At 41.4% G+C, this 12,650-nt stretch overlaps 1 protein-coding gene across 1 annotated transcript in view; it reads left to right on the plus strand.

Annotated features, from left to right (window-relative positions):
* The window catches only part of LOC138953501 (patched domain-containing protein 3-like), a 74,517-nt gene that overhangs the window by 46,160 nt on the left and 15,707 nt on the right, over positions 1 to 12,650 (plus strand). The window contains exons 7-13 of the mRNA XM_070325339.1: positions 489 to 624; positions 1,385 to 1,588; positions 2,015 to 2,172; positions 2,697 to 2,807; positions 4,480 to 4,681; positions 8,673 to 8,913; positions 10,649 to 10,814. Coding sequence (XP_070181440.1) covers positions 489 to 624; positions 1,385 to 1,588; positions 2,015 to 2,172; positions 2,697 to 2,807; positions 4,480 to 4,681; positions 8,673 to 8,913; positions 10,649 to 10,814 — 1,218 coding nt within the window. The remainder of the gene's footprint in view (positions 1 to 488; positions 625 to 1,384; positions 1,589 to 2,014; positions 2,173 to 2,696; positions 2,808 to 4,479; positions 4,682 to 8,672; positions 8,914 to 10,648; positions 10,815 to 12,650) is intronic.

Raw genomic sequence — 12,650 nt, forward strand, 5'->3', positions numbered from 1 at the left:
AAAAGTACTAGTAAAAGTCAAGAAAACATGGAGGTTTTTTTTTTTCTCCAGTTATTGCTGTTAGTATACGCCCACAAACAACAAACCATGAAAGAGACTTTGGTCATTAGTTATTTCTTCAGACAAATCTGTGCAAAGTACTTGTTTTCTGAAGGGAATTATGACACTCAATGTGACACATATTCCAGCTCTACCATGATGGCGCAGAGATCGGGAATTTTGGGAATCGTACCTTTGTCTGGAGAAGGTGTCTCGCAGCTCCATACCGAACCCTAGCAGAGACCTTGCAAGTTGCATGGGTTGATACCACCCAAAACCAATGTGTACGATATTTGTGTATATTCATACTATCTTGACTAAGCTGTGTCCAGTAGTTTCTTGCATCAGGAGGTATACGTACATAATAAACCAGTAGATGTGGAACGCTGAAACTGTGTCAAGCTTTAAGCCCGAATTTGAAACGAGCAGGCCTGAACTGTACCCAACAGGTATCAACCCGAGCTCTGCTGGCCTGTGGAGGGGTGCTGGCGGCATTTCTTGGCATCGTGGCATCCTTGGGCCTGCTTTCTCTCTGCGGCACCGAATATGTCAACTTTGTGGGCATCATGCCCTACCTTGTTCTTGGTGAGTTACTGTGTGATTCTCTAAAGTTATCTTTGTCCAGAGATCTGTTTGGGGACAAATACTGAGAAAAAAGGCCCACAGCGCCAGTAATTGTATGATTCTCTCACGTTTTGTCCATCTGTTTATTGAAGCATCCTGAACAAAAGCAACAACACACAGACCCCACTAATTGTAGAATTTTCTCACTTTCGCCTGTCTGGTGGGTGAAAAATACTTTAACAAAATTAACACAACTGACCAATGTCGCTAAAGGTTATAACCTGCCTAGAACAAGGTCTGTAAGCTTGTCTTCCTACTGTAAAGATGTGCACAGAACCCCTAAAGAATTCAGTCAAACTGTGCATCGTCTTCCATCTGTGGATACCTTTTGCAAGCAAGCGCTACGTATGTGTGTCCATTTAAATAGTTTCAAAAGCGGGGACATTTATCAGGTAATATCATGTCAGAGATTAAACAGCATAACCCCAGACACTACTTTCTTCATGCCACTGTACTTGAGAAAGTATACTCCAAAACGTGTCCATCAGAGGATCGGTAGAAAAATGACAGTTTTTTGATTTCTCGTATTTGTTTTAAACAAAATTGTATTCAGAATACTTGCCATAAAACAATTCAAAATATGCAGCTAGGACACGAACTCAAGCAAAAGCTTTTTTTACGTGACCAAAACAATACATTACATAAATCTTCATGATGGTCGACATGCTAATGAAGATTTGGGTAATGTTTTGGTATTTCAAATATATGTTTTGGAATACAGGAATCGGCGTGGATGATATGTTCCTGATGATGTCTGCGTGGGGTGAAAGCTTCCAGTACAACGTGGGAACACCTGAGCGCCTGGGACTGACCTTCTCCAAGGCGGGTGTGGGCATCACCATTACCTCAGTCACCGACTTCCTGGCTTTCCTCATCGGCATTAGCTCGTCGTTTTTGGCTGTTAAATTGTTCTGCCTGTTCACGGGTAAGGTCGGTTGGTCCTTTCCTGTCTTGTTTTTTCTGTGAATTGCCGTTACCATCACCGCTATCACGCATTTTCTGGATTACTTGTGTGGCTGACCTAATTATTAAGCAATCAGTGATGAGTAGTATTCATCAGTATGGACGCCCGTCCGTTCATCCGTCCGTACGTCCTTGAACAAACATTCCTTAACATCAGGGTTTGAAGCTAAACCTTTTGAAACTTGACACAGTTCTAGGATTTGCTGTTCTTTAGACATGACCCCAATCTGGTCGACCCATGTCAAATGTCAAGGTCACAGCAAGGTCATGAAATTGAAAATTATCCAATTTTTCAAAGGGTACGTACGATCAATGTGTTTACTCTGTTCACATCTTGCATGTCACTGCATATGGACAGAGTGTACTGATGCGTGTTTGTCTGCCTCAGCTTTTGCAGTTCTGGCGGTGTACATCGTTAACTGCACACTTTTTGGGGCCTGCCTGTCATTGCACGGGGACAGAGTGTTCGCAGGGAAACACTGTTTGACCTGCCGACCTACTCAATCGCGACAATACTTCAGAAACCAGAAGGCCAACTGCTGCAAGGTCGGTATAACTACGTTTTGGTATCATCGTCTTTTAGCTTCATAAATTAGATAGTTCCTCCTTCTCCTTGTACTCATCTTGGTATGATACGTTGTACATTCATTGCAAAGCCATAATCAACACCATGTCATTACGTGAAATCATCGCCTGTCTTCTCTATCTGTAGGGGTAAGACAATCTATTCAAATCATGACTATTTTTCTTTTTTGTGCGTTACCATTTTCCATTTTGATATCTGAGCTCCTTTTTGGAGAGGAAAACATAGCAGCTTAAAAAAACCAGATTGTTTTAATCAACAGCTCATGAGCTGCTCAGCTACCAGTGGTTTGTCCGGCAAGGCCAGAACAATAATACAACAAAACCAACATAACAATAGAAACAACGGTGTGCAAATGACGTCTTAACAGTTGATCAGCGAGGCGTCATCGATTTTGTCCAGTTTACATTGTCATTGAGATGTCTATGACGTTGTGGGAAGCAAGAATGTACCACGAGTGATGTTTAGTTTGCCTTTCGTCCTTCAGGTTTACTGCTGCGGTGGGTCAGTACCAACCAAAAACTTTGAAGATGAAAGCATATGTGAGAAGCTGCCTCGCTACATTCTGCCACGACTCATCTTGAACCCGATTGTCAAGGTTTCTTTTGTTGTCTTTGTTGGTTGACTGTGTGGGCCGAAAGTTGTGGAGTTGATTGATTGGTCGAGCTTTTGCCAGGATCGGTTGTTCATAATAATAATAATAATAATAATGGACACTTGCTATAGCGCATAATCATGTATATCCTCAATGCGCTTTACAATAAGTGTGAGTTTAGATAGAGCGGACAGCGTCAGATAAACTCTATTTAAACGAGACAGATTAGCCGCGGGTGGAGGAGGAGGATGTTAGATACTTGAGGTAGGCCTAAAGGGATCAGTGTCAGCAGGTAGGGAAGAGAGGGTAGTAAAGCAGGATATCAACACTTAGGCCCGTAATTAGAAAGAGAGGGGAGAGGAGGACTTGTGAAAGTCAAGGAGAAGAGCCCAGCCGCAATGCCCATGTTGCCGGGGGGCTTGCACGTGTGATGCATCAGCGGGGGTCTAATAAGAACGGGAGAGCAACACATTGTGGTCAGTCCTTACCAGCGCGGCGCAGCGAGCATATGCCAACTATTTCTTACCCCCCATCCACCCCCGGCATCCACCGTTGTATTTTGTTAGCAATCCGTTGCATGATGGTTTTTTTTAAGGCAAATGCATGCCTGTTTGTGCCTTCACTTGAAGTGAGGTTGTGCATGAAGCGACTCGAATCATGTATATCCTCAATGCGCTTTACAATAACTAGAATTAACATAACTAATGATAAAACCATACACAATGAACAAGACCCACAATCTACATAACATAGCATACTCAGCATACTCCATGCAAGCAAACACAAAAGCTTAACACACTCCAAGCACGCAAGACCAAGCTTCATCTGAAGTACATATAACTTATAACGCCTGTTTAACAGGCAACCAGCTGTTTACTGTTTACATTGAGATTAATTCCTGTCGCTAATACCCTGATGTTGTAGTATACACTTGCGTTCATTTAATAGCCTCAAAGCTTGATCTTGTACCCAATAACATCAACACAACTAATGTTTGTTCTTTCAATGGCACACGGTGAAAATCGTATCGCATGTACCACTACCAGTGATTTTTTTAATCTTGTTCGTTGAAATCAACAGCCGCTGATAAATATTTTCTGATGCCAATGCTTTTGCGGACAAATATAAAGCAAACACTTCATACTAATAAAGAAAGACAGGTTTGGAAATTGGCTTAATATGATGAGACTAGAAAGGAATACATGTTTGAATTCGTTGGATCGTAAAAAATAAGAACAATTCATTAATTGGATCAATAAAAATTATAAAAGTCATTTGCATTGTTGATCAAAATGTGACATTTTACACAGATCTCGACAGTCATTGTTTACCTTGACAGCTAATGCGGTCTCGTTGATGCCTGTTTCGATCTGTGTAAAAATAGTTCGGTCAACAATGCAAACAACGCAGCAGGGATGGCTGAATCGTCCGCCCGATCGCCAGGGGCGATTAACAAATCCGCCGGGCTTGTAAAAACCGGCTGGCCAGTGAAAAATCTGGTCAAATACGACCCTTTTGGTTCCTATGTCGAGTTTCAAAGCCATATAAACACCGCAGATGCAGCAACCGTGGTATGTACCGGGCAAGCGAAATTTATGGCGGGCTAGTGATTTTCTTGAAGGTACTCGCCCGGCTAGCGAGTTAAAATTTCGACATTTGGGCATCCCATAATCAGGTGATAATACTCATGGCGTTCCTGAGCTACCTTGGAGCTGCTGTGTACGGGGCCATCCAGCTGAAGCCAGGCATGAAGTATGTGGACTTGGTCCTGCGTTCCTCCTACTACTACAAGTACAGCACCTGGGAACAGGAATACTACGGCGAACGTCTGGCCATTGCCTTTGTCGTGGACAAGGAAATCAACTATGGCGCTGAAGGTTATATGCCTGCTTACCGTCGGATTGTTGTATGTGTGTGTGTGTCTGTCTGTCTGTGTGTGTGTGTAGAGCGATTCAGAGTAAACTACTGGACCGATCTTTATGAAATTTGACATGAGAGTTCCTGGGTATGATATCCCCATACGTTTTTTTCATTTTTTGGATAAATGTCTTTGATGACGTCATATCCGGCTTTGTGTAAAAGTTGAGGCGGCACTGTCACACCCTCATTTTTCAATCAAATTGATTGAAATTTCGGCCAAGCAATCTTCGACGAAGATATTGCATTTCAGTTTGGTGGCTTAAAAATTAATTAATGACTTTGGTCATTAAAAATCTGAAAATTGTAAAAAAAAAAAAAAATTGTAAATAAAACGATCCACATTTACGTTCATCTTATTCTTCATCATTTTTGTATTTCAAAAACATATACATATGTGATATTCGGATTAAAAACAAGCTCTGAAAATTAAAAATATAAAAGTTATGATCAAAATTAAATTTCCGAAATCGATTTAAAAACAATTTCATCTTATTCCTTGTTGGTTCCTGATTCCAAAAACATATAGATATGATATGTTTGGATTAAAAACACGCTCAGAAAGTTAAAACGAAGAGAGGTACAGAAAAGCATGCTATGCAGCACAGCGAAACCACTACCGCGCTGAACAGGCTCGTCAGTTTCACTCCGTTTTGCACAAGCGGCGGACTACGGTCATTGTGGAAAAAATGCAGTGCGTTCAGTTTCATTCTGTGAGTTCCACAGTTTGACTAAATGTAGTAATTTCGCCTTACGCGACTTGTTTTTACATTTAGTCAAGTTTTGACTAAATGTTTTAACATAGAGGGGGAATCGAGACGAGGGTCGTGGTGTATGTGTGTCTGTGTGTCTGTCTGTGCGTGTGTGTGTGTAGAGCGATTCAGACTAAACTACTGGACCGATCTTTATGAAATTTGACATGTGAGTTCCTGGGTATGATATCCCCGAAGTTTTTTCCCTTTTTTTTGATAAATGTGTTTGATGACGTCATATCCGGCTTTTTGTAAAAGTTGAGGCGGCACTGTCACACCCTCATTTTTCAATCAAATTGATTGGAATTTTGGCCAAGCAATCTTCGACGAAGGCCAGACTTCGGTATTGCATTTCAGCTTGGTGGCTTAAAAATTAATTTATGACTTTGGTCATTAAAAATCTGAAAATTGTAAAAAACAAATAAAAATTTATAAAACGATCCAAATTTACGTTCATCTTATTTTTCATCATTTCTTGATTCCAAAAACATATAAATATGTTATATTTGGATAAAAAACAAGCTCTGAAAATTAAAAATATAAAAAATATGATCAAAATTAAATTTTCGAAATCAATTTAAAAACACTTTCATCTTATTCCTTGTCGGTTCCTGATTCCAAAAACATATAGATATGATATGTTTGGATTAAAAACACGCTCAGAAAGTTAAAACGAAGAGTGGTACAGAAAAGCGTAATCCTTCTCAATCTCAGCGCAACTACTACCCCGCTCTTCTTGTCAATTTCACTGCCTTTGCCATGAGCGGTGGACTACGAGTATACGGTCTTGCTGAAAAATTGCATTGCGTTCAGTTTCATTCTGTGAGTTCGACAGCTTGACTAAATGTTGCATTTTCGCCTTATGCGACTTGTTGTTGTTGTTGTTGTTGTTGTTGTTGTTGTTGTTGTTGTTGTTGTTGTTGTTGTTGTTGTTATGCGACTTGTTGTTGTTGTTGTTGGACAAGGAACTCAACTATGGCGTTGAAGGTATTATGCTTGCTTACCGTCGGATTGTTGTTGTTGGTGTTGGGGTGGTGGTGAGGGGTATGTAATGCGTGGTTGCCTTTCTTACCATTTGTTTCTTTGCTTTTTTGTGCTGCCTGCACATTTTCCAAGTATTTGTCATGCTTGATGTCTGGAGAGGTCCCTCCTTACGCACATGATTTGACTTGCCAAAACTAAAACTTATAACAAAGACAATCTTAAACGATTGAGGCAGAGCGCTGTTAAACTAATGGAGTACGCGCTCTAAATGCATACGGCATGTGTATTAGAGTAAGTGAGAGTTATTCGGAACATGTCTCCTGGCACCTGAGAGAATAACAAGCATTGGAAAGAACAAGCGACTTTGAAAGTCTTTGAAAGCGAGGGAGAAAGTCGCGTTTTCATTTCAATGCTTGAAAATTTAAACAAACTCAAAAATAGGTGTGACACGCAACACGCTCACCATAAAATGAACTTCGGAGTAAAAATCCAAAGAACTCAGAAGAACACAGTGTTGATCTTCTGAGTTCTATACTACAGAACGAGCGCAAGGCCATTGTGCTGTGCGCTGACCATCAACGATAGTTGTGGTGTCAAATTGAGTAGTAATATGGAATTAGCATACGGCCTCTATTCTACTTCAACAAATAAATCTAGGTCGGCGAATACCCTAGCATATAACCACGTTATGTTCCAAATAGACACTAGCTCTGGGGACAGAAAAACCAAGTTAGCATAGCTTTGCGCTCGCCATTCTCGCATCTAACCACGTTATGTCCCAAATAGACACTAGCTCTGGGGACAGAAAAACCAAGTTAGCATAGCTTTGCGCTCGCCATCCTCGCATCTAACCACGTTATGTCCCAAATAGACACTAGTTCTGGGGACAGAAAAACCAAGTTAGCATAGCTTTGCGCTCGCCATCCTCGCATCTAACCACGTTATGTCCCAAATAGACACTAGCTCTGGGGACAGAAAAACCAAGTTAGCATAGCTTTGCGCTCGCCATCCTCGCATCTAACCACGTTATGTCCCAAATAGACACTAGTTCTGGGGACAGAAAAACCAAGTTAGCATAGCTTTGCGCTCGCCATCCTCGCATCTAACCACGTTATGTCCCAAATAGACACTAGCTCTGGGGACAGAAAAACCAAGTTAGCATAGCTTTGCGCTCGCCATCCTCGCATCTAACCACGTTATGTCCCAAATAGACACTAGTTCTGGGGACAGAAAAACCAAGTTAGCATAGCTTTGCGCTCGCCATCCTCGCATCTAACCACGTTATGTCCCAAATAGACACTAGCTCTGGGGACAGAAAAACCAAGTTAGCATAGCTTTGCGCTCGCCATCCTCGCATCTAACCACGTTATGTCCCAAATAGACACTAGCTCTGGGGACAGAAAAACCAAGTTAGCATAGCGTCGGCGAATACGGACAGGATCAGTCGATGCTTTGTTTTTCCCACTGTCAAAGTACTGTGTTCGTAAGGTGTATATATATGAGGTCCTAGGACAACTACCATTGGCTTGTGTGCTTTATGGCGAATCAATTCCAAAACTAAAACAAAACAAAAACACAGAAAAAACAAGGCTGTAGATTATTAATATGTGTTCAAGCGGAAGCCAGGATGCCTCTGTCCTTTGTAATAGCATGGACGGGTCTAGAGCCTGAATAGTGATTTACGCCGGAAGAGTAATTGTTCTTCCTCTTCGCCTTGTTCTTGTAGCCGAAAACGAGTATGCAGCTTTTAGAACCTTATAATAATAATAGTAATAAGGGTATTTATAGGGCGCAAATCCTAAACTAGTTATAAACGCCTCACAATCTTGAATATAATCATCTTAATAACAGCAACAATACACAACGTAAACGCCTTAAATTAATCTTAAATATAATAATCTTAATAACAGCAACACTACACATTTAAAAACAAATACACTTTACATAAATGCAACACAATCACGTGCACAATACACAACTCAAATGACTCTATCGTTATCAACAATAATCTCAGATGTTCGCTACACATAATGATGGGACTTTCCCACACGCACATACACACACACGCGCGCACACATACACACACACACACAGGCTTGTGTGGGCACAAACAAACGCTCATGAGGGCAAAATACCAAAATGAAAACCTCTTATAATATTCCAGGCTATTTACAATAACAACCTTATAACCCGCGCATACTTTACCCCCTCACAGAGGGCGACAGGTTCCGAGAGGTTCTCAACGAGGCCCAGAGAGACCCTTTGATGAACTCAAAATTCCTGCGCTGTTGGCTTCACCAGTTCAGCCGCTCGCCGTTTTATCCAAACACCAGTGAAGCGGCCGCGGACAAGGTCCAGTTCACGCAAGGTCTACTGCAATACCTCAAGCTGATGGACAAGCTGAGCCTCAATGACGTGAAGTTTGATGCGACAAACACCTCTGTTCTGGCCTCCAGGTAAGAGTGTTCTGAGGAAATGATGTATGTCTTGATGTATGTCTGATAAACAAAGGGAAGTGAGCGCTATGGCACACACAGTAAGCATAGGTGACACGGTGCAAGAGTGCGAGACACTAGATCTAGATCTGTCTGTCTGTAGCCTACTTACGGGGACACGACTGCCACTAACAAGCATTGAAATGAACAAACGACTTTCATCCTCATTTTTGAAATGTATAATTATAAGGACATTTTGAATATGTAATTCAGTACACATTTAGTTAGTTTATATAGGTAGCTCAGTTGGTAGAGCACTGGACTTGTGATCGGAAGGTCGCAGGTTCGAATTCGGGCAGGGACGGACACGGGTCAACTTTATGTGCAGACCCAGAGACGGAAGCCATGTCCCACCCCCGTGTCACCACAATGGCATGTAAAACACTTTGGTCATTCTGCCATAAGTGCAGGTGGCTGAATACACATAAACACGCAGACACCTGGGTAGCGCGACTCTGTTGCTGCTAGCTTTCCACTGGGAGGAAGCGACCCGAATTTCCCAGGGACAATACAGTAGTGAAGGTGAACATGAAATAGGGTGCGTGTGAGTACATGTGCGAGTGGGTGCAGGTGGGTATATATGTGTCTGGGAATGCAGGTGTGCGAGTATGTGTGGGTGGATGTGTGTGTGTGTTTGGATCATGCCTACATTTATGTTGCGAGTTACTGACCAGTGTAAAGCAGTGCCGACATTTTAAAACTCGATAATAATAATAACGATATGGTTATGTTTATTGACATTTATTGCTGTATGCGATGCTTTTATTGTGTTTGTTTTGTTGACATGTTTTACAGCATGGCACATCAGCATTTTTGATGTAAATTCATTATATAGTTGATTGCATGTAGCTTCACGCCTGTATGTCTCAAAAACACATATTTCAAACAGCACATACATATTCGAAGAAGGAAATAAACGAATAAAAGACAGAGGTATTGTACATAAACATGGCAATGTGCATTGAAGGTCAAACTTAATTGCACGATATTTTTTGGAACAGTGATTACCAACAAAAAAACAAGTGCACTGAGACCTTGGAGAGAAAAACAAATATAAAAAACTAACAGACCGCGAACGTTTTCAAAATGAAGAACCAATGATCGAGAAAGGTTATTTTGGTGAATGAAGTGTTCTTTGAGAAGCGTTGAACAAAATACGGGATCTTTTTCTGATATAAAGATACATGTATTGGAGAGGTAAAAATCATGTTGCAGAATGATATGCATAACTTCAAAGGAAAGAAAACATAATTCACGTTGAAAGTTCTGCTTGAAAGGTAAGTGCTCAGGCAGCAATAAAGAAAATAGTCGTATTGAAGAGCGAGTCAGGAATACTCATGAACAGTACCTGTTGAAGCGTGTTGACGTTTCAGGCCAATACAATGACAATGTTACGCTGATTGAATACCAACTAGCATGATGCCTTGATAGTTTGGTTTGTAAAATGATACATCAAGTGCTGCATGTAACTTTACCCCTGGTTTGAAGTAGTAGTATTCTTACCGACATAAACGCACACACCCACACGCACTATACACACGCAAGCAAGCATGCACACACCCCGCACACGCACTATACACACGCAGGCAAGCAAACACACACACACACACACACACACACAACACACACACACACACACTGGAACTAGAACACAACAGAATTAGAACAGAAAGGAAAAATACCGATCTCGTGACAGGTGCTTCGTACTGACCAAAAATGACGTCAGCATCTTCAAACAGGCGGATATGATGATACGCATGCGCGAGCTGACGGATGGTGTGAAGGAATACACGATGTTCGTATTTCAGCCGGTTTTCATCATGCTGGAACACACCATCGCTATCCTGCCTTCCACTCTGCAGGTACGTAGCCTAGTGCTTCTCTTGCTGCTCATGTTGAATTTGAGCGCTGTACATTAAAAACTCGCATTCCAGCGCCATTATTGAGTTATATTTGATACAAGTCACTTTGATCAATACAAAGAATGACTAGTGAAATTAATAGACGGAATGAGCTCCAAAAGTGAGTATAATTTCAAAATTGGTATCTTTGTTCAAAGATATATCATACTTCCGGCCACCATAATTGTCTCCCTGTGCGTGTTCTCAAATTGGCCGTGCCAATGTTTTCCGTCTCAACCCAAGTAAATGAAATCCATCTGTACAGTTCGTTCTGTAACTCGAATGGCAATTCAAATTATTTTGTATGCTTAAAAGAACCAGTTCTGCAATTTTAGAGGCTTGTGTATTAGTGGGGCTCGTATGTTGCAGACGCACTTATCAATCATTCACATCTTGCAACAAACATCATACTTTGTGATATTGTTCCTTATAATTATTTAAGGGCAGGTGGGCCAGTGCAAAATTGACCAAATCGTTCAAAACACTGTTTTGGGTATTTTAGCGGATTATGTTTCCATAACATACCTATCATCCATGTGTGTCGGTGTTTTTGTCAAAAGTGTCCTATTTATCTGTCAATAAAGACAAAATGTGAACATGTGTGGCATTGATTGTCTTCTGTAGTCGATATTCCCCCGCCAAAAATGTCTCATTTCAAAGGCTAGTTACGGCTTTGTCCTCAGCAAAACAGTGCATTCACGACATACGAAACTGCGCAGCAGCTCTTGACCTATAACATGACATCAGTGTTTTGATGAATGTTCCATTCACTCAGCCACTTGTCCGTTGCAAAGGCAGCAATCGTAATCGAACGGAAATGTCCTTATTTGGAAGGTACTCGACATCCATTGGTTCGTTTCATAAACCGAAATCGGGAACCAGTTTACTTTGTGAGTGCGCATGCTCAGCTTATGAATTTTGCATACGGAAACTACCGAAGAGACTCTCGGCCATGACGGGAACACCCGAAGTTCACTCGGTTTTACAACATCCTGGTTGCACATCAAACGATCGGTGACAACCGAAAGCGAATTTTTCCTTGAGAAACAACCTTTGATACGATAACAATGGCTCGAAATAAGAAAGAGGACAATGTCTTTATTAGTTTGGTTAGCAACAACAAGTAGTTCCGCTGGTACTAGGCCAAAGTTTGGATTCTGTCGGTGTTTCCGATACAGAGGAAAGCTTTGATCTCCATGCAGATCCACAGGTCGCCATTTCTGAACACGCCATGCAGCACACTTTTTACGTCTCGGCACTGGCTTGCTTTGCGCTGAATTTGAGTCAGTTTCTGTGCAGTATCTCCTCGACAAGCAAGTTGAGCATTTGCTACGCAAAAAAACAAAAACAGGAGAAAGTATCCAACATCAGTCAGATTATCGGTAATGTTTGCTGGGCCTGCCATTTCCCGAACGAAACTGGATCAGCAACTGTTTGTATCAATCTGCACTTTCGTAAATTCCGTCACTGTCTTGACGAACTGTGTCATTTTCTTCACCGCGATACACAGTTCATTGCGAAGAGCTTCCTCAGTAAATCGTTCAGATTCCACGTACGATTTGTTGTCAAAAAACAACTCAAACGAAAGTTTCAAACTCATCATCCTCCATCTTGCTTGTCGAAGCACCAAAGTACTGTATCGATGTAAAAACAAAAGCAGAAAACTTCGAGGAAACCAACAAATCGACGAGATAACGGAAGGAAATAAGTCTCGTTCTGGCTCAAGTAAGTTACCGTTAAAAATACCGTTATTCTCGCATGCAAATACAAACGAGAATCGGGTCATTGATACACGTT

The sequence above is a fragment of the Littorina saxatilis genome, linkage group LG17, assembly GCF_037325665.1.
Source record: "Littorina saxatilis isolate snail1 linkage group LG17, US_GU_Lsax_2.0, whole genome shotgun sequence".
Taxonomy (NCBI): domain Eukaryota; kingdom Metazoa; phylum Mollusca; class Gastropoda; order Littorinimorpha; family Littorinidae; genus Littorina; species Littorina saxatilis.